The 21,460-nt window shown below is 40.7% G+C and overlaps 7 protein-coding genes and 1 non-coding gene across 8 annotated transcripts; 5 read left to right on the plus strand and 3 right to left on the minus strand.

Annotated features, from left to right (window-relative positions):
* Nucleotides 1-390: 390 nt before the first annotated feature.
* LOC122022375 lies at nt 391-2,855 on the plus strand. Its single transcript, XM_042580345.1, has 3 exons — nt 391-1,103; nt 1,726-1,903; nt 2,171-2,855. The coding sequence occupies exons 1-3, from the start codon at nt 558-560 to the stop codon at nt 2,677-2,679; spliced, it is 1,233 nt and encodes a 410-aa protein (XP_042436279.1). The 5' UTR covers nt 391-557; the 3' UTR covers nt 2,680-2,855.
* A 219-nt stretch (nt 2,856-3,074) lies between these two features.
* Nucleotides 3,075-7,503, plus strand: LOC122022374 (probable aminotransferase ACS12). The gene is made up of 4 exons (XM_042580344.1): nt 3,075-3,596; nt 3,694-3,828; nt 4,915-5,075; nt 5,155-7,503. Exons 1-4 carry the CDS (start codon nt 3,150-3,152, stop codon nt 5,993-5,995), a joined length of 1,584 nt encoding a protein of 527 aa, XP_042436278.1. The 5' UTR covers nt 3,075-3,149; the 3' UTR covers nt 5,996-7,503.
* LOC122022376 lies at nt 6,198-7,337 on the minus strand. Its single transcript, XM_042580346.1, has 2 exons — nt 6,549-7,337; nt 6,198-6,328 (listed from the first exon to the last, which is right to left on the minus strand). Exons 1-2 carry the CDS (start codon nt 7,335-7,337, stop codon nt 6,263-6,265), a joined length of 855 nt encoding a protein of 284 aa, XP_042436280.1. The 3' UTR covers nt 6,198-6,262.
* Nucleotides 7,504-8,261: 758 nt separating the features above from the next.
* Nucleotides 8,262-9,576, minus strand: LOC122023100 (GDSL esterase/lipase At5g41890-like). The gene is made up of 3 exons (XM_042581191.1): nt 9,394-9,576; nt 8,595-8,853; nt 8,262-8,488 (listed from the first exon to the last, which is right to left on the minus strand). Exons 1-3 carry the CDS (start codon nt 9,574-9,576, stop codon nt 8,262-8,264), a joined length of 669 nt encoding a protein of 222 aa, XP_042437125.1.
* Nucleotides 9,410-10,362, minus strand: LOC122024110 (GDSL esterase/lipase At5g41890-like). The gene is made up of 2 exons (XM_042582657.1): nt 10,095-10,362; nt 9,410-9,861 (listed from the first exon to the last, which is right to left on the minus strand). The coding sequence occupies exons 1-2, from the start codon at nt 10,360-10,362 to the stop codon at nt 9,689-9,691; spliced, it is 441 nt and encodes a 146-aa protein (XP_042438591.1). The 3' UTR covers nt 9,410-9,688.
* Nucleotides 10,363-10,653: 291 nt separating this feature from the next.
* LOC122024109 (C-terminal binding protein AN-like) lies at nt 10,654-14,754 on the plus strand. Its single transcript, XM_042582656.1, has 7 exons — nt 10,654-11,316; nt 12,109-12,277; nt 12,388-12,518; nt 13,078-13,875; nt 13,956-14,003; nt 14,142-14,258; nt 14,455-14,754. Exons 1-7 carry the CDS (start codon nt 10,729-10,731, stop codon nt 14,524-14,526), a joined length of 1,923 nt encoding a protein of 640 aa, XP_042438590.1. The 5' UTR covers nt 10,654-10,728; the 3' UTR covers nt 14,527-14,754.
* A 518-nt stretch (nt 14,755-15,272) lies between these two features.
* LOC122023101 (late embryogenesis abundant protein 18-like) lies at nt 15,273-15,596 on the plus strand. The gene has a single exon (XM_042581192.1). It carries the CDS (start codon nt 15,273-15,275, stop codon nt 15,594-15,596), a length of 324 nt encoding a protein of 107 aa, XP_042437126.1.
* A 212-nt stretch (nt 15,597-15,808) lies between these two features.
* Nucleotides 15,809-15,893, plus strand: TRNAM-CAU. Its single transcript is given in 2 exon segments — nt 15,809-15,846; nt 15,858-15,893. It is a non-coding gene; the product is annotated as a tRNA-Met (tRNA).
* Nucleotides 15,894-21,460: the final 5,567 nt, after the last annotated feature.

Below are 21,460 nucleotides of genomic sequence, written 5' to 3' on the forward strand. Positions count from 1 at the left end.
CTATTAACGTCAATTTGATGGCTCATTCCTCTTCCTTTACTAGCCCATCAAGATAGTGTTGTCTGTCCTTTCTTTTCTTCTACAACATAGCAATTGCTCGTACGCCGCCGCCCTTGCACGGCACGGTGAGATGATCATCATTAAGAATATGGGCCGGATCATCTATCGATGATGATGAATACACGTGGTGATTTGGAAGGATTTTATATATTAAATGTGGGGATAACAGTTTAGAAGGAATCTTTATGATGCTTAAAATTAATAATTTAGAAAGAAAAGTAGGGCACATTGAAGAAAAGTTGTTAAATCTTGATAGTTATTTTAATAATTTCCTTAAATAAAATGTTATCTCAATTTAACGAGCAAGTAGATAATCATGGAGAAGCTCTTACTTGCTCTGTCCCAAATTCTTCCACTGCCCATTAATAAATGTCTTGGAACAAGATCAAGCCCATCCATCGCCAAACTTGAAGTAATTCAATCGCCGACGAAGCTGCTTCTGTTCTTCCTCCTCTTCTCGCTCTGGCTCTGCCTCTGCCACTTCAATTGTGGCACCGATGGCTAAGCTGCTCATGCTCAAGGAGTACCTCGAGCTCGACGACGACGGTTTCGTGCTGGGCGTCGGCGTCACTACCATCCGCAGCCTCCTCGACGCCGAGCTCCTCAGAGAATCGGCCATGAGGAACGCAGCCCGCAGCGCCGCGGCAGCTAACGGGAACGCGCTCGGTAAATTCGCCGCCGCCATCGAGGCCGTCAAAGCGCGCTGTTTGCCGTCCTCTTCGCGGCCGGAGCGGGCTACATTCTCGGTGCTCTCCTGGAAGAATAAGACGAAGGAGAAAGATAAGAAGACAAAACAGAGGCTCACGGCGGATCAGAACCCGTCCGCCGCCGTCGGATGGCAGTGTCTCCGGTTCCCGTCGGCAGTCATCAGCAGCGACCAGAGCAATTGCTCGCACGCCGCCTCCCCTGCCCCCTACTACCTCCAAGTCAGCTCCTCCACCAGCGAAGAAAGGAAAGAACACTCACCGCCTCCATCATCCTCGTCCCAACCATCGGGGAACGAAGAAGCCACCTCCATCACCGCCACCCTCTCGGCGGCGACGGTGAGTAACAAGACCCGTATTATTTATCTACAAAATTTCACATCGCCCCCTAAAATTTGCTAAAACTTTCCAATTTAGCCAAACATTTAATCTAAATCACGATTAAGCCCAAACAAGCCTCTTTTTCCCTACAATATCCTATTTAAATCACGATTTAGGGAACGCAAGAGTTAATACTCGTGAAGTTTCCTATTATTTTAGTCCCTAAATTTAATGCTCCCTCTATTATTTAGGGCCCCCGAAGTGACAATTAGGTGCACTGCTTTCCAGCGCTTTAATACTATATAACCGTCGACGGGCCTCCCTAATCCACTTTTAAGGGGGACCTAATCACACTCTAACCATCATTACAAAGGCTTCCAAACTGGAAACGATAAAGCACATCATTAGTAGTTAATCCGATGACAGGGACTGATGCTAATATTCCATTAATTATGAGGAGCCACCGAACTGATAAATAGTAGACTCTCTTATCTTTTCCTTTCTGAGCCTGTCCGCAGAAAGAGTGGGGGACCGGAGCATGCGCGATCGGCTTTTGGTCTGGTCTTGTTTCACTTCCACGGTCTGGACCGGCGGTCTGGTCCAATTCGGCTCGACTCATCTTTCTCTTATTGTAATGCAGGAATTTGATGGAAGAGAGTTGGAAGAGAACGAGTCCAACGACGATGCAGAGAAGATTCGAGTGAGTTTAGTTTCGGTGATCGACTATACGAATAAAAAGGATTGTGTTGTTGTTGAGGAGGAAGAAGAGGAAGAAGATGATGAAGAGTCCTTTTATCGCAGCCTCGACAATATTGAAAGTAAGATTTGTTGATTTTAGAAGCAAATTGGTACGTGTCTTGTTTTAGCATATGAACACTACACGCATAATTTCTTTGGATTCTTCGACTTGATGGGCCCCGCGATATTCAATCAAGAGAAAAAAAATAATATCATATTGTCCTAAAAGTGTAATATTGAAAATTGGAAGGCGTAGAGTACAAACAAACGGGAGGAGACTTCGTTTTGAAATTTTGGAAAATTTGGGGTGCGAAGTGAGATTGTTTTCTACTGATCGTGTGGCACAGGGTCGACGGAGCAGCTGCTGCACCAGATCCGACGGTTCGAAATGCTCGCGGAGCTGGATCCCCCGATGGAGTGTTGCTCCCTGTCGTCGGACGGGGACGACGACGTGTCGTCGCCGTCGTCGCACGCCGAGGAGGAGGAGGGGCGGGCGTGGGAGATGCTCGGGCGGCTGAAGGCCAACGCGCCGCAAGGCGGCGGAGAGAAGCTTCTGATGGACTTCTTCATCCAAGGCGGCAAAGCTGACGGCTGTCTTCTTCTGATGAGGCAGCGTGAGACGACCACAACGACGGAGTTGCTCCGCACGGCAAGGCGGTGGATCGACGGGAGTCCGGGCGGGGAGGTGGAGGAGGACTGCGGCCACGGGGAGGCGGCGACGTTGAGGGAGATGGAGATTAACGGACGGTGGAGATGCTTCCATGAGGAGGTGGACGAGCTGGCCCTGCGGTTTGGAGACGCAATGCTTCAGTTGCTCGTGGAAGAATTAGTGAAAGAATTAGCATCACAATTATAACAATAAAAATAATAATCCAAGATTTTCTTCTTTCTTGTTTGCTGTTTTGATTCTTTGATTCGCTGATGGAGATTGCATAGTTTGATTCTGCTGGTTAATCAAATAAGAACAATAGTTTGGTAATATTATGCGGACACTAGCAGCATATTTGCTCAACAAATAGATTCGTACAAATCTACTGTTAGATTTCATCAGGATCCACACTAATCTCCTGACCAAGATCGTGCAGTTAGATCCCAGCAAAAGAAGTGGCTAATTGTGCGAAAAGTCTACAGTAGTCACCATTTTCCCGGTTCCTGCGGCGAATTTAAATTTTTTCAAAAGTTTATTATTATTATTTTTTATATATTCATCGTAATTGTCGATTAATTATTAATGTCTACTATAAAGAGAAAGCAGAGTGGCTTCTTGTTGGTGCCCTGACAAATCAACCACTAGAATCGAGAAGCGAGCGTCCTCCGCCTCCGTCGATGACCCGCCACGGCGAGCCCCCGTCGGAGCAGCCCTCCGCCACCACCGAGGAGCAGGCGTTGATCCCCTGCTCCGGAGGCGGAGGGGCAGCCATGCGCCTCATCGTCCCCCTCCAAGGCATCGTCCAGGGCCACGGCGGCGGCGGGCTGGTCCTCGGCTCCCTCCTCCCCTGCGTTCTCTTTTACGCCTTCCAGATGTACCTGAAGCGGAGCCGCTCGCCGCCGTTGAATCCCCCCTCTGACGTCCCCGAGCACCGCGGAGTCGTCCGCTCCTCCTCTCGCAGGCGTCTGCCCGTCCGCGATGCTGTCCTCTCCGCCCGTGCCTCTTTGATCGCCAAATCCGCCGATTCGTCTTATGCTGCTGGGGACAAGATGTTCTTGGAGGATCCCTACCATCTTTTCGATAATCCCGATGGGGTTATGCAGCTTGGGTTGGCGGAGAACCGTGTAGCTCTCTCGTCCTCACCCCCCAAATTAGTTTTTTAGGGTTCTTTGGTCTTCAAAGAATTCTTTTTCTTTACATCTTTCCCGTCGTTCAATGTAGTTGTCGTTGGATTTGATTGACGACTGGCTTGCCAAAAATTACAAGGATACGATGCTTGACCAACGGCAGGGCGCATTGAGCATTAAGGGATTAGCTACCTACCAGCCCTTTGATGGATCTTTGGAATTCAAGACGGTGAGCAAATGATCAGTCTTATACTATTGTCTAGTGTTAACATGTTTAAGGCATTTTAGGAGAATTTTACGTGAGTTTCCTCGTTATTTTTTCTTTGTGATTTAAAATGCTTCCTAATTGTGCCATTTCTTATTTTCTTTCTTGCAGTTTCATTTCTGGAGTATCATGTTTGTTACTAATAGATGGCCAAGTGATATATTTATTGTAGCCAACTGTTCTCTGGGCACCCAGCAATCCTTTTCTAGTTTTGCCTTTGTTGGCTGTATTAAGGACATAATACTGATTAATGCATCCTTAATACTGATTATTTAGAAGCATCTAAATGTCTTTTCTTTCACATGGAGTATAATTTTCAACTTTTGTTTGTACTCCAGTAACTTACATTAATCAGATTTATGCTTCTAACCTTTCTTTGTGAATACCTTCTTTCCATTCCTCAAAACTTGTTAAATTATAATCAGTGGATATGACTTATAATGCTTGTAGATCTTGTGTCTCTTTATTACACCTTTGTCAGTCACTCATGTATCCAGAACAGCCCTAAAATATGACCTTAAGTATATTTCTAGATTGCTAGTAGTGGATAGTGATGATGCAACAAAAGAATCAAACTCTTTCAAGTATCATTATGAAGTGGATGATCAAGATGGGAGATTGGAGTCCCTTTTGAAGACAATATTGTAGGGAAGTAATAATCTTATACATAAAAGGAGAAAACTATCTTAATTAATCTATGCTCCTGCATAAGAAAAATCTGCCAGTGTAATCTTTTTGTGTAAAATTTTAGAAAATTAAATTCTTAATTGGCATTAAGTAACTTATTATTTTCATGCTTTATTATGGCTGCATTTCTTTGCACTATGATGAAGATGGAACATCAAAAAAATTGTTTGCATATGATCTGATAATGTTTTTGCTTAAAGAAATGATGTTATGATGATGACATTCTTTATAATGCTTCCTGTTTGCTGAAATTGCTTATGTTTCACTTCCTTGTCTTTTTCTTAGTTGATCTAGCACAAGTAGCATACTCTTTGTGATTTGATTTATTTTTTCTTTTCCATTATGAAATATTTTTTCCGGCAGGCCATTGCTGGACTCATGGGGCAAGTGATGCAAGGGTCAGTCTCGTTTGATCCGTCACGCATTGTTTTGACTTCAGGTGCAACTCCTGCAATTGAGATTCTCAGCTTCTGCCTAGCAGATATTGGAAATGCATTTCTTGTTCCTTCACCATATCATCCAGGGTAAATTGCTCCAGTGATATTGCGAACTTCCTTCTACAATTAAGACATCATATTTACAATTCAACATTTCTAACTGCAGGTATGATAGAAATATAAGGTGGCGAGCAGGCATAGAGTTGATACCTGTCCCATGTCGAAGCACCGATAACTTTAGCATAAGCGTTGCCTCACTTGAAAGAGCATACACTCGGGCAAAAAATCGAAGTGTAAAAGTGTGTGGAATTCTTTTCTCAAACCCCTCAAACCCAGTGGGCAACTTGCTTCGTACAGAAACACTGCTTGACATTATTGATTTTGCTACAGAGAAGAACATACATGTCATAGCTGATGAAACTTTTGCTGGCTCAATTCACGGAAATGAGGTGTTTGTGAGCATGGCAGAGGTTTTAAACACAGATGGTGTTGATAGAACTAGGGTTCATATTGTTTATTCCTTATCTAAAGTTTTTTGTATTCCTGGCGTCAGGGTTGGCATTGTATACTCCTTCAATGAATGCGTACTTGCAGCAGCCTCCAGATTATCTAGGTTCTCCATTTCTGCTCCAACCCATCAATTACTTATCTCAATGCTCACAGATGTCAAGTTCATTGCACAGTACCTCAAGATGAACAGAGAGAGACTTCGAATAATGTATGCATTGTTGGTCAGCAGCCTGATGGAGTTAGGTGTTCAGTGTGTCAAAAGCATTGGTGGTTTTTACTGTTGGATGGATATGAGCAAGCTCATGAAATCATACAGCGAGAAAGGAGAGTTTGAACTTTGGAAGGTTATGCTTGATTTGGCTAAAATTCACTTAACATCTGGAACAGCATACCATTGCATTGAACCTGGATGGTTTCGTTTATGTTTCACAACATTGTCTCGGAATGATGTCCCTCTACTTATGGAACGCTTAAAGAGAGTAATCCATAGGCAATAAGTTTATTGAAGCTGAAAGCTAATAATTTTCTGTGTTGGATAAGTACGAGGCTTAAACATACATAAATGTTTTTGATGCAAGGGAAATCCAAAAGCAAGTCTATCTTGACGCCCTTTCCAGCAGCCACTTTTGATTTTGTTAGTGTAGATACTGTTCAATTCTTCAATGTTTCTTGCGGTATATGTGGTTTATATTAGGAGCACCACATATCTTGTGAAGATTACCGCAGTGATACTATGATGAATTTTTACTTACCAGCTTCTGATATTATGCCCTTGTTTTGTTGCTATTGCGGATGAATGGGAAGCATAGGAGCATGCTCTTTGAGTGTTCCTGTAATGAATAAACTGGTTTAGAATGGAGAACCATGAGAGTTTATGGTTTTGTAATCTACACAAACCTTTATGTGGAAGTAAAGATTGTTCTGTTAGTCGTAGCAATTTCTTGTAGACAACAGTGCGTTTGAATACAATATATTTTCTAGCTCTCGAAATATTACCTAGTCGAATGCACTATATTTATGTAGCTAAAGTGATAAAGCAAAGTAGGTTACCATTCTAACGTCAGTTTGTTTGCCTCTATAACTCAATTTCCGACTCAGCATCATGAGTTCCTCGAGCGTAAATGTTTTTGCAATGGCAGTGTGTTCGTGGTTGAATTTCTTTAACAGAAATGGTTCTGCGCAGGCAGTCACTGAAGATGGAGTATGATCTTTGCCATGGTTGTTGAGAAAGCTAGTATCAGCTAAAGAAACTGGGAATAGGTACTTAACAGTCGAGGTGTCCTTGCTAATTTCTGCTTCTGCGCCGCTTGAAATGCTATGATCATCTGTTTCTGATGCAGTGTGAAAGTTTTCATTCCAGTAGGAGCCATCCTCACTGAAACTTTCCCAAGCAGCTGCCATGATGTCGAAAAATTGAGTTGCTTCCATGCCAGGGACTTCATCACTTAACCCAAAAGTGAAGGCCTCAAGATCTGATGCAACAATTTCACCTTCCTCCACTTCGAAAGGATTCAGATAGGATTTGTTCTTCTCATCGACGAAAGGGTTCACATAGTGATCTGGCACAGGAAGAGGATTCGTTACATTAGAAGTGGTTGAATTTGGCACTACCTGAGCCGGTTCCGGATGGAGTATCGGCTTCCCGGGCTTCTCCTCCCATTCAAATGGCACAGAAACCACAAGCTTGGCAGGGGATGGAAGCAAGGCAATGGGGGCTGTCTCGATGCTCCAGTCTTTCTTCAGCTTGCCTGGCATCTCTTCCCAGAGAAAAGGAACAGAAATCTGCTGCTTCTCTCGTCGCGGATGAACACAGGACTCAAAGAACTCATTCGACTCCATCGTGGCTGGTGTTGTGAATTGTCTGTGTTGCTTGGTGCCATGGGCAGAGGCAGGTATATCTAGGACTGGATTTGTTGGTTTGACAGAACTGTTCCTTTATCAATTTGTTCTTGTTCAACTGTACCAATTGTGGAACTCTCCTTCTAATTCTTAACTGCGTCAACTACTTTCTTCTCAAGTTGAATTTTATAAATAGTTTTAAATTATATCAAATTCGTATAAATTTTTGCATAAGGTAATACATACAAATGAGCTTTTGGTTTTGTTTACTTATGTCAAATTGACCCAAACTGAGCCGGCATATGTCACCCGGTTCAGCATTGGGCCCGCTTTATTTTCCTTTTAAACTGTGACGTTGGTTGTTCGAAGAATCGAAGGGACGAGCGATGGCGGTGAAACCGCCGGCGACGTCGCCAATAAGGCGGAGCCCCCAGATCGTCGGTGACGTCGGAGAGCGAGATCCGAGCCGTGGCTCACAAGTTTTCTCCGATCGGCCGCAGGCTCCATATCCTTCTTTCCCTTTCTCCTCCTCTACCTTTTTCTGTCTTCCTCCTCATTCTATCGGAAATGCACGGCTAGCGAACCCAACCCTAGCGCCGAAATCCTAGTTCTTCTTCATCCGTCGTTGGCATAGCGCCGCAATGCTAACTAAGGGTTCGACTTTATAATGCTGAGGCCTGATCTTTGTGTGATCTTTCAGTTGAAGCATCTAGTCTATTTTTGCACTTGTTTTTTTTTAAAAAAATGATGTTTGGGAAGATGCGTTGAGGATCCAGGCTACCAGGTAGGTATAATGGCTATTGGCGGAAGTCATAGCAAAATGTTTTCTCTTTAAGCTAAGTATACTGCTGCAGCAGATATTACAAGTTTATAATCATGTCTAAAACCTCTGGAAGATTTCTCATGTTGTCTTTTCCAGTACAATTAACCACTATACAACCTTCGTAGGTTGAAGGAAGTTGCATTTGCATCGCCAGCAATTAATTTCTTTGCAATGATAATGTTAGCGGCTTCAGTTGGGTGATATGCATCCCAAAACACATACTTGTTTCTATCTTTGCAGAGGATGGTGCTGGAGTTGCCATCACGGACTCTGAGGCAGAGAGGAGGAAAGCTTAGGCCACAACAAGGATCATATGGATTTTCAAATCCTGGTAATATCAGCATTTGTTAAGTCAATGCCACTGATTTTTCCTATTTCTTTTTCTTTGTGGAAATAATGTGGGCTGGAAAGTTGACAAAGTGAAACATTCTTACCGTATTTGTGATAGTCTTGAATTATATCTAGGAAAATGTCGTAGGTATTCGCATATACAAATACAGATTCAGGACCCAGATCTTCATTTAGCTTGTTGATTGCCCTAATCAACTTCATGTTGTAACCTTGGATTAGTGTGTTTGCAGCTGATAAGCACTCCCCTTTTTTCACCAACTTTATTACTCGAAGATACGGTATGCATCCAATAGGTCCTAACCCAATGACTAGAAACTTTCTTGCCCCGAGCTCATGCAATCTCTGTTAAAATTTGCAGTAATTAATAAATTGATCAAATTTTCCATGATAGAACAGATATTCTAACTTTGATTTGCTACATTGTCTTAACTTTGATTTTTCCGTATGACTTTGCTTTTTGACATCTCAGAATTCATTCAAACTTTAACATGCTGTCAAAGGATTAATCATGAATAGTTTCAATTATTTTTCTCGTTTATTTTGATGATTCATTCTTTGGTTATATCTTCATGACAAACCTATCAGTGCTAGCTACCTCAGATGATAGAATAATTTAAGTTAGATTCTTAGTATAGCATACTTTTTTTTTAAAAAAAAGGAAAACAAATCCAGTCACTTATTCTTCTTATGCAATTCAGATCATCTGAAATTTGAATTTGATCTATTTCAACTTGTTTACAAGAATGTACTAGGTTATAATCCTAGTTCATTTTATCAAAAAAGAAGCTATAAATGTGTCAAGTAATTCTATAACACCCAGTAACCTTTCATTACTACAATAAATCATTCAAATCCTGATGAGTAGGTACTATTTGTTCTCACCTTTAGATGCAGAGTTAAGTTGGAGACCAATATGTCCTGAAGAGCTGTTGGGGCGAGCTTCTTATCTCCAAAGAAATATACGGATGGCTCGAAGTAGTTCAAGATGTCATTAGACCCTGTTATTATTTGGAAGACAGCGGTCTTTAGGAACTCAGTAGCATTCTTTCCCAGAGTTCTCTCCATGTAATCTCTGGTTTCTTCAAAATATTTCACCTGCATGCTCAATGGTATTCTCTCAACCTGAGCATAGTTTGAGTAGAAAGCAGGTAGACAAAGTTGACATCAAATCCAAAAATTAACACCCATTAGAAGAAACATTTGTGAGTTTGCCACATACAAACAAAGATCCTGTCTCGTCCAATATCCCAGAAGCACCTGAAGCATAGTTGATGCCATTCTGAACAGCATTGCTACAGTTGTTGCCGGCTAAATAGGGTGGAGGGAAAGAATTCTTCCCCAAAGCTTGAACTAGTACAATCAATGCATTAAATTTAGAAAACTATTAAGTAATTGATCTCTAGTAAAGCTTCAGTCATCAAGTCATTTTTGAAAGTTACCATCAAACAGACGAGATTCTCTTTTCTTTTATTTTTTTGCCTTACAAGATGATGGGAAAGTAATACGAGGCCTCTGATTTAGTTTTATTTTTTTTTCCAATTTTTTTATTTCCTGCAGTGTATAGGAGACATGTGTATATATACCTACGAGATCACTTGTGGTTCTGCCATTAGTGAATCTTCCTGTAGGTTGGCCGCCAGAAGGCGCGAAATCAATGCCGTAAGGAGGTGAGTTAGCTTTGGAGATGGTGAAGAGATAGTTGTTGTTCCCAACGTCGACAAGAGAATCACCGAGGACGAAGGTGGGGTAGCGAACTGCTGGAGGACGAAGGCCAAGAACAAACAACGGAAGCAGCAGCAGCAGTTGAAGGAGAAGAAGAGACAGGAACAATGCAACAAATGGTGAAGCCATGAGGTATGCCTTCTTCTGCTGCAGAAGCTCTGCTGTGTATTGAATATTGCATAACTTGTGTTCTAATATTAGTTCACAAAGCATGCGATTGGCATGCCTTGCGTTGCAGCTTTGATGTGACACAATCATGAAATTTGGCCTTGGTATCCATTTCTGTGTTTGTGAAGGAGCCAAAAATCCGTTGCAGGAAAGAGGGAAAAGATAAGGGTGGAGAAAGATCAGCCGTCGAAAAGAAAATTAGGACAATTTTCTAAAAATGAACTCCAAGTTCTCTAAATTATACAACGAGACCGAGTAGGCCAGGAAAGATTTAGGCATCGGTCGGAGTGGAGGGAGATTGGGAGAGAGGGGTCAAAGGAGGAAGAGATGCGGCGTCAAGGAAGCGCGGGGTTTCCACCGTCGGATCTCATGGCGGCGGAGGCGCCCCTTGTGGTGGCTCTCAACTGCCTCGAAGACACCTCACTGGAGCAGGAGGCCCTCGCTGGGGTCGCCACCGTCGAGCACGTCGGCAGCGCGGCCCTCGCCGACGGGCGCATCGAGTCGGCCGCAGCTGTTATCCTGCACTCGCTCTCCCTCTTACCCGGCCCCGCCCAGCGCCGCCTCCGCCCTTGGCAGCTCGTCCTCTGCCTCGGCTCCGCCGACCGCGTCATCGACTCCGCTCTCGCCGCTGATTTAGGGCTCCGTCTCGTCCACGTCGACTGCAGCCGAGCCGAGGAAGTGGCTGACACCGTCATTGCCCTGTTTCTCAGCCTCCTCCGCCGGACCCACCTCCTTTCCCGCCCGTCCTCCGCCTCGGCCGGTTGGTTCGGATCGATCCCGCCGCTGTGCCGGGGAATGCGAAGGTGCCGTGGCCTTGTTCTTGGGATCGTTGGCAGGTCGGCCTCTGCAAGTTGCCTGGCCACCAGGATCCTTGCATTTAAGATGAGCGTGCTCTACTTCGATGTCCACCACGAGGTATTCAACTATTAGGAACCTTGGTACTGTTTTCTCTCATATTGTGCTCTGTTTCACAATGTACTTTTGATCTATCTGTTTTCTGAGAAATAAGCCTTTACAAGTTGCTAATATGAACATTCCTTTGCTGTTTAAGTTTGATTTTTTCCTTGCTCAATGAATCCGATTGAACATAGCTACTTGTTAAGCAAAATCCCGATTTCTGCACACAAAATGGTAGGCAACTCGTCGTTGTGTTTCCTTTCTACCGGCCAATATTTTGGCCAATCTATATCCACTAGACATGTGTAGAAGTATTTGGCGCAACATCTGATATTTATGGCTAGCTATGGTAGTGTGGTTTATTATGTAATAATTACTGCAGATAACAGTTATGTAATAATTACTGCATATAACAGTTAGCCTCAGGCAATATACTCAGTACTCACATCTATTGTCAGATTTTAGTGCTGCATATTCTGAGAGCTCCGTGCTAATTTCTTAGTGATATCCTCAAAATGAAATTTTGGCACACAATCTGATCATAATAAACTCTAGTCAGTGTGTAGAGGGCTTAGGTTTTCATGTTTGTATCTTAACAAATAATAAGTTGAATGGTCTTTTGAGTTAAGTATTTGATCTGTAGAAGCGAAATAGAATGTCATTTTCATGATAACAGAATCCAAGAAACTCCTTGGTTGTTTTCTCTAGCTTGATGCGATGAAAATAAGACTGTTATGCGTGTGTTAATTATCTTACCATTCAATTGTTTAAAATTTCATGACTTTTAATATTTTTTGAACATCTGTAAAGGTGACAGACAAATCAAGACGGTCTGCTATTGCATTTCCTTCTGCAGCTCGAAGGATGGACACCCTAAATGATTTGCTGGCAGCAAGTGATCTTGTTTCACTTCACTGTTCACTCTCAGATGCTACCATGCATATTCTTAATGCAGAATGCCTGCAACATATAAAGCCTGGTAAACTGTTTGACATAATTTGACTATTTGGACTATGCGTTTCTTTCAATTCTGGTTGTCTGCATAATTTTATCGCAATCTCAAATAGTTAAGTATCTGTTTTTCCACAGGTGCATTTATAGTTAATACAGGTAGCAGTCAATTGATAGATGATCGTGCATTAAAACAACTATTGATTAATGGTACCATAGCCGGTTGTGCATTGGATGGTGCTGAGGGGCCACAATGGATGGAAGCATGGGTAAGAGTCCAACTGCATAAGATCTACTGCATAAACTGTGTAACCTATGTGAGCCATAAGTGTAAAGATAAGGAACCCAAGATTAATAGTTCTCATAATAGGTGCTTGATGCATCAATATACCTAAGAGTTTACGATTTGTGTTTTATGTTTGTGACCAGAAGTTAGTTCTTTGAGCATGTTCTCATATGCCGATGCATGAGATTGGACTTTTTTTTAAAAAAAAAAAAAAATTCACAAAAATTAAGTTCATTTAGTTGCATCTTTTTCTTTTTCTATACTGCGTGTTCAATTTAGCCAATTCCAGCTGTATTATTGCTATGGAGTGCCACATAAACATGTTGAACGAGGTTTGGCTCTAGCTTATTTTACTTGGTACTTGTCAAGAGCAGATGCTAGTAATGAAGATACTCCTACATGATTTCTTTGAAGTTTTGGGCTATCCTTCTGAATTTTGTCTTTCTTATATCTTCTTTCCTTTTTGTGTACATTGCGTATTATAAAATTAAAATATCTAATATGGCACATTGCTCTGAAGTTTTGTTTTAACCCATTTTCAGGTAAGAGAGATGCCAAATGTGCTAATTCTTCCTCGCAGTGCAGACTATAGTGAAGAAGTATGGATGGAAATAAGGGAAAAAGCAATCACCATATTACAGTCATTTTTCCTTGATGGAATTGTACCAGATTATGCTATATCTGATGAAGATGAAATGATAAGTGGAATTGTATGTAAAGATGAGCAGACAAAGAAGGAAGTAAAAGAAACTCAAACTCAGCAGATTCATGGTCTTGAACAGCAGATAAATGAGAGCCACTTGACTTCAGAATACATCTACAAGAAGGATAACCGTGAATTTAACATTTCTCATGTTTCAGCTGTTTCCCAAAATGTAGGCTCTATAACTGAAGGCAGGCATAGTGGAACAAGTAAAAAGGGTAAGAAGAGACCTGCTCGCCGAAGATCCCACCAGGAACCAGATGATTATTCAGCAGGAGAGAGTGATACTAATTATACATTAGATCAAGATGATGATACGGCAACAAGTGGAAGGGAGAAAGTGTTAGGTTCTGGTTCTAGGTTAACTTCTCCTGAGGATCCTAGAAATAAACTAATGTGCACCTCTGAGCCTACACTAGACTCGTCACCAAAACAGGTGTCAGTAAATGCAGAAGTTAATGAAAATTCTGTTCAACTGCTGAAAGATGGTTTCATCATTGCCCTACGTGCAAGAGATTGCCAAGGATATCATGTCTCTAGACAAAGAAATCAAGGAGGTGGCTGGTTCCTTGATACAATGTCAAACATATCAAAGAGGGATCCTGCTGCAGAATTCCTTGTTTGCTTTAGAAGCAAGGTATTTATATACAAAACAGTTTTTAGTGTTGCTGAATGAAATGCCACTTCATCTCTCTTAATAGCACTTACAATTTCCAGGGCATAATCGGGTTGCGGTCTTTATCGTCTGGTGGAAAACTCTTACAGGTTAGGAATTGCATTTAATGTCTACAAGCTTTCAATTAATGTTCAAACCATTTACCGATGTATTCCGCCAACCAGCGTTTACTTTGGCTACAAATACACAACTTCCATATAACTTTTTCATGTTTTGCATGGTACCAGATCAATAGGAGAATGGAGTTTGTATTTGCGAGTTATAATTTTGATGTGTGGGAGGCTTGGACATTCCGTGGTCCTACATTGGAAGAATGTAAACTAGTTAACTGCAAAAAACCATCGGTATGCACCTTATTTGCATTATCCATACAAGGACACGGGCCATCCTATTAACATCGCCTATTTGATACTCAATATAAGACAAACTTTGAATCTATACTCCCATTTTATATCTATTATTCGTTACCGGCCCACTAGTGTAAATTATGTTTTCTGCTATAATACTTTAATGACATTTTATTTGTTTCATCATGTGTAGGCTGTCCTAGAAGTAAGTATAGAGATCCTTGCGACTGTTAATGAAGACGGCATCACTAGATGGATTGATTAAGTTATTTATGATAAAAGATGCTCGGAAAGAATCAGGTATCCTTGTCTTTCGACAAAGGATTTTCCTAATCTATCTGTTTTCTTTTAGCTGACTCTTGTAGTTGCTTTAAAGTTTAGGAAATGGTTGTGGAAGGTGTTTTCCAATCGTTATGTATCTTTCTTTGTAAACATCAAACTCCAGTGAAGTTCTGTAAACATTGCTCAAAATCTCAATGTCGAAGTTGTTGTCTCCTTGTTTGTTTCCTACCTTCCTCCCCGAGGCCTTGCTGGCATCCAAAACTCTTCAGATTTATGTCGCTGCAAGAAAAGATAAGAGACTTTTAGGGGGTAAAAGAAAAATTAGTGGCTCACACGATCAAACTCTTCCAATTTCTGTCCCTGAAAGAAAAAAAAATAAGAAATTTTAAAGGGGGGGAAACGAAAAACCATATGCTTAAGAATATGTTCTAACCAGAGTTAAATTTCATGGGATTAAACGATAACTATGTTTTAGAAAATGGAGGATAAAATAAAATTTTTAATGGCCATGCTCGTATTACGTGCACATAGTTAGTCGACACGTATCACTAATCATCAAAACGACTGACGTGGACGCGTTACGTGCCAACTACTTGTGCATGCACGACACGTCGCACTCTCTGGATCCTGCCACCTTTATCCACCAAATCTTATATAAATGGTTCACTCGCTCACTAATGGCCATCGAAGTCTCTAATCTACTGATTAAATATTAATAGTAGCAACTGAATGCAATCGGCGGCGGAGAAGATGAAGGATGCGACAAGCAAAGCGAAAGAGAAGGTGAAGGAGTTCGCCGGGAAGGCGGAGGGGACAGCGGAGGCCGCCACGGCCCGGACGCCGGAGGAGCGAGCTGCCGCGAAGGAACGGGCCAAGGCGAGGGAGAAGGAGGCCGAGGCGGAGTATCACGAGGAGAAGGCGGAGCACCGGGAGGAGGCCGCTGCAAAACACGGCATCGCCGGCGTGCCCCTTGCCGGCACTGGACACCGTCACCACCACCGCCCGGTGGGAACGCACCCAACTTATCCAACGTCCGGCGGGAAGTACATGTAATTTTCTAGCAAAATGTAGTATCCGCAGTCTCAACTAAATAAATAAATAAATAGTGTGGGTTTTCATATCAGCAGCAAAATATTTGAAGTTTTCAAAATAAAAAGTTGAAATTTAGAAGTATTGGTAAAAACACAAGCAACTTATTCGATGGCCCCAACTAAAGTATAAATATAGATCCAATAAAATTTAAATAATAGTAGCAAAAATATCAAGGGGTGGTGGCGCAGTTGGCTAGCGCGTAGGTCTCATAGCTTCTGAGAAATCCTGAGGTCGAGAGTTCGAGCCTCTCTCACCCCATTCTTTTTACTATTTTAGGTAATTCTGAAGTCTCAACTATGCAGGTCAAGAGTTCGAGCCTCTCTCTATCTTTTTACTATTTTAGGTAAGAGTTGTGATACTCATCTAGAAAATTCATCTAGATAGACACATAAAGATGGGACCCATCATTTCACTTTTTGTGGGCCTCATCATTTATGTGTCTATCTAGATGAATTTTCTAGATGAAAATTCTAGATGAATATCATTTCTCTTTAGGTAATTCTGAAATCTCAACCATGCAGGTCAAGAGTTCGAGCCCCTCTCTTTTTTTTTTTTTTTTTTTTTTCTGAGGTCAACAATGCTGTGATGTATGAGGAATCAAACCTTCGGGAATTTTTTTTTAATATCACTGTCAATTGGTCCATTGATGAATGATTGCCAAAAACTGAAATTATCATATATTTGGTAAGTTCCTAGCATAAGCTATTCGTTTGTACCATATTTACGAGAAAATATCAGGATTTAGATTACTAAATGATGGTAATAGAATTTATCTTTGAGCAATAGAGTGAGGATCTTTTGAGCAATATAACTGGATTCCACATAGCAATATTACTGAGATTCCCCCGGCCAATAATATCATGATTTCGCAGAGCAATATTGAAACATCCTGACTATTTTTTTTTCTTTAAGATGCGGACGTTCCGAATTATAATTATACTTACAATCATAATATACTTTTGATTTAATTAAGATACTTAAATAATTCTTAAAACTATTAACTACTAGCAACATTAGGTGTTGGTCATATAGCTTTAAAATTTATTCTTTAAAGGAAACATTTAACTGCTGCATAAATTAAACTGGAAAGTGTTCAGGTTATACTATCATTATCATTAGCTTGCTCATTTGTCAATGTCTCCTGCCTTATTTATCTTATTACCTGAAATAGTTAAAATCTGTGAGTCGAGAGACTTAATACATTCAAACCACCCTATACATTAATTAGTTCATCCATGTGTCCAAAAGAGAAAACTTATCTAACTAAATATTTATTCATAGTAAAGTATTTTTCTTGCAATGCATACTAAAGTATGAATATAAACATACTGCATACAAGGACATACAAATGAACATGAACATAAAACTATAGACATGAGCATAAATATACATGGGCATAAACATAAATATATATGAACATAAACATGAACAAGAATATAAGAGCATAGACATGGCATAAGCATTGATAGACATAAGCATACACTTATACATAATCATGAATATAAGCCTTTATGGTTTGGCGCGCTCTCTCGGCGTGAGTCCCTGAATCATATCGTCGTCCCATATATAGTGTTAACTAATTTCTTAGATAAGCTTCCCGGGCTTGCTTGGGACATATCTGACATATCCCCTTGCTCCTACCATAATTGATAAGGATCTGAGCCTTGAAACGAATACTCCTATCCATACATACTTTATATAGTATAAGTTGCCTGGGCTCGCCCGGGACATATCTTACCCATATTGTGAGCTACTCGGGAGGGGATCCCCGGATCGACACTCGAAGCTTCTAGGACAAAAGGTACTCGCACCCAAATTATAGAATGGGAGTGATACACGGTACCCGGGGATCACAGCTTAGCAAGCTCCTTGAGATGTAGGATTTCCCTGAATCAACACTTTGGGAAGCTTCCTAAGCTTGCCTGAGACATGTCCTTCCCATACAACATAACTAATTCTACGGTAAGCTTCCTGGGAGTGGATGCCCAGAACATATTTTACCCATGCATACGTAACTAATTCAACTGGTAAGCTGTCCTGGTGTAGGTCCTCAGGACATGTCTTACCCATACATGCATAACTAATTCTAATGATAAGTTCCCGGGGGTGGGTCCCGGAACTTAACTGGGTAAGTGGCCTAGTGTAAATCCCTAGGATCACACTAATTATACTTGAACATGTACATAAGCATAATCATGATCACTACATAATAAACATAAACATGTACATAAATGTAAATAGGATCATTACATAAGTATAAAATAACCAAAAACATGCACCCAACATAAACTTGATCACTTCATAAGTATAAACATGTACTCAACACAAACCTGATCCCTACATAAGCATGGACATAAACATAGATATGTACATAAACATAATTATGTACCTAAACATGTGATCACTACATAAGCATGAACATAAACATGAACATAAATATGTATATACACATAAACATAAACATGATCATTACATAAGCATGGCTAAGGCATTAAACATGATTAGCTTTGTATCATTTTAAATCCCTAAGAAATAATCAGTGACTAATCTAACATGTCAAGACACCAAAACACAGTTGGCTTCATAGCCACCTAACCCTAGTCCGAAACTAATTTGTATTGTAATGATATTAGAACATAATTTCTAACTTTTAATTGGACACAAGTAGAAGAACCTAAGTAATCTAAAACACGGTTCAAGTAAGAACATGATTATTAACCTCTAAAAACAGTGAGAAAAATAATTCCTACATAATCTGAAATCTACAAATTTTGCAAACTATTTCAAACATAAGAAATTTACTAACTTCTAAGTAGAAAAAGAAAATAACATGATTATGATTGTAAAGTAAGAACATGTTTAGCAACCCCTAACAACTGTGAGGATAATAACATCCGTACGAATTGCATTCTACCAAGTTACAAGAACTAACTGATGCATGCACAAGGTAGAGAACGTGCATGATCACATGGTATAGTACAACTATCAAAACATGAAGATTTAAAGCCTCCTAACACCATTAAGACTGAACTTCGAGAGTATTTAAACATCCATGCATTTAAGGAACTAAATAAATCATAACAAAGTATAGAACATACCTTAAACTTTTACTACCAAAATCGCTCCCCCTCCTCTCCTTTGTTTGGAGTTTGATGATGGGCGGGAATTAGTGAAGATGAAAGCTCTAGAGCCAACGGTTTGGGAGGGTTAAGGGGATCTTTAATTTTCTTTCTTCCCAAAACTCCCTATCTGAATATCTTAGGGGGATTTATATACAAGGTTGTGTCAAGTCTATCCAAAAGGAAATTTGAAAGATTCGATAATAAACTAAAATTTTATACACATTAATTTTTCTATGGAAAAATTCGGATCTATATCTCAAATTTATTACATATTATATATGTGTAATAATTTTTTATACATAGTAAAAATTTATACCTGTATTTTAGTTCTTGTGGATTTCTGATGTTGTAAGGAGTTCAAATATACTATCCATTATTTATTTTGACTTCTTGGAAGTGTTAAAATATAATAAATAAGAATCAGTAAAACAAACCTCCACATTGACCTGATATGAATCATATTAAGCCCAATGTAGGCCTGATATAATTCATATCAGTGCCACGCATGAGGATTTTATCGATTATATCTTTATTACATTTTTACACCTCCATAAAAGTCAAAATAAATAATGGATCAGTTTCTGTCGATTTCTGAGGTTGCAAAAAGTTTAAATATGCTATCTATTTATTATTTTGACTTCTCTAAATGTATTAAAATGTTATAAAAAATTAACTAAACTTTAAACGTAGTGGACTTGATATGATTTCATATAAGGCCTACGTTATGCATGCATGCTTGAAACAAATGACAGGCAAGAGAAGAGATGAGAGGAAAAATAAGATTGAGTTGCATGCATAGGAGAGAGGAAATTAAAGAGAGAGGGAAAAAAGATAGATTTGTCAGGAGGATAAAATGAGAAATGCACTTGAAAAAGTGTACCCTTTGATAAATACTAAAGTAATGTATGCTATTTAATAAATTTAGAAATCTACACGTACCCTTCGATAAATTGTTGAATTCGAAAAGAAGAGAAAAATGTATACACTTGGTGAGGAAAAAAAGGGAAGGAAAGCAAAATTAAATAGAAAAAGTATTGGATTATCTATGTTTTCCTCTTACTGACCTCAATGGCAAGAGAATTTTATCCTCGCCTCCACGGATTGAATGATTGGGTGGTCTTTTAAGTTCATCTTTAAATCTCAGGGCTCAACTTGATAGGTGATCGAAACTACTAAACTAGATTATCACGGTGGAAAGGCAGAGGGAATTTTCGATGTAATGGTGAAATGCATAGAGATCGGTCAGTGTTTATTTTAATAGGTTTAAGTCAATTTTCAATTAATATAAAATAGCACATTAGATATCAAATCTGATGTAGTGATAAAGAGGGGCCCACTAAGTATGGGTCAAACGATGGAGGTAGCAATCGACATGGAGGTCAAAGTCAAGGAGGTCAACGCTAGAAGAGCCAACGGGCTCACCGAAAAGGGGCCAAGTGGATCTATCCTGCAGTGGGCGACTGGGAATGTATTGCCTGACCAGCAAAAGGTCGGTCCAAGTGAAGCGCTTGTTCAACCAACATCATCAAACAGTCATCACAAAGCGAAAGAGCGTGCGTATGATTGGAGCGATAGTCCAGTCGGGCGGGAACAAACTATCAAGACTCGTCACCGTATAGAAGAGCAACCGAGTCTGGCCGAGCGAGGAGTACTTAGGTGAGCAGCTATTCCACTTGACCGAGCAGATGGATCACTGAATATCCTTTTGGGAGTAGTGTCATTGACACGAGACATGGTCAATAGGTGGATTGTACAACGAAAGATTCTATTGTCTTGTAAGGGATATGAATGTCCTGTTAAGGTATGATGTCAAAAGCACTTTCTTGACAGATCCTTTCATAGGACAAATGGGAGAAAGTGCCCATGACCAATTGGAAACATGTATATATCTCGAGAAACGTGTACGTCACCTACCAAGGTATTATATAAAGAGAGTACATACACCGACAGAGGCACGCACTAATCACTATTCACATCTGTGTCTATTGTTGATCCATCTTTTTCTCTTTCCGGTGACTGACTTGAGCGTCGGAGGGCTAATGTCAGGGACCCCTTGCCTAGCTCGGCATTGAAGTTTCTTGTTTTGCACAGCGGAGTGGAGTCTGCTTCTAGTCAACGTAGCAGCCACATCCCTAGCTTGCCATCTTCACGATTTTCAGACAGGATCATATTGATGTCGTCTGTTGGAATATAGCCTGCATTCGAAACACGAAGATGGAGGACGTTGGACGACTCACCACTGTGACTTTAACAAAGGAGGAGATGAATATGCTGATACAAGCCTGAGTGGTAAAAATGGTGGAGCAACAACAATAGATGCTGGCCAAGTGCTAGGTATAGGAGCCCGTAGCCTCAGTAGTGGGTCATCAAGCTGGATATGGAGACCGAGCGGAGCATGTACCTGTTCGGGGATAGAGTAAGAAGCTAATTGACACATACGGAGACGCGCCCAATGCGTAAATCCCCTTTCATCGAGCACTATTCCACACTCCATCAGAGGAGCTAGGCCGAGCGGATAAGGAACGAGGATCCTCATTGGACGACACGCCCATTCGGAATACGCATAAGGGGAAAGCACCAAGGAATGATGATTTATCCGAGCAGATTAATCAACAGTTCTCTCAAGGTATCTTGGATGACCCTTTGCCAAAGCACTACACCCTATTGATGACCGGGGAGTACAACAGAACGACCGATCCGGAT

This window comes from Zingiber officinale, chromosome 9B, assembly GCF_018446385.1.
Source record: "Zingiber officinale cultivar Zhangliang chromosome 9B, Zo_v1.1, whole genome shotgun sequence".
NCBI lineage: Eukaryota > Viridiplantae > Streptophyta > Magnoliopsida > Zingiberales > Zingiberaceae > Zingiber > Zingiber officinale.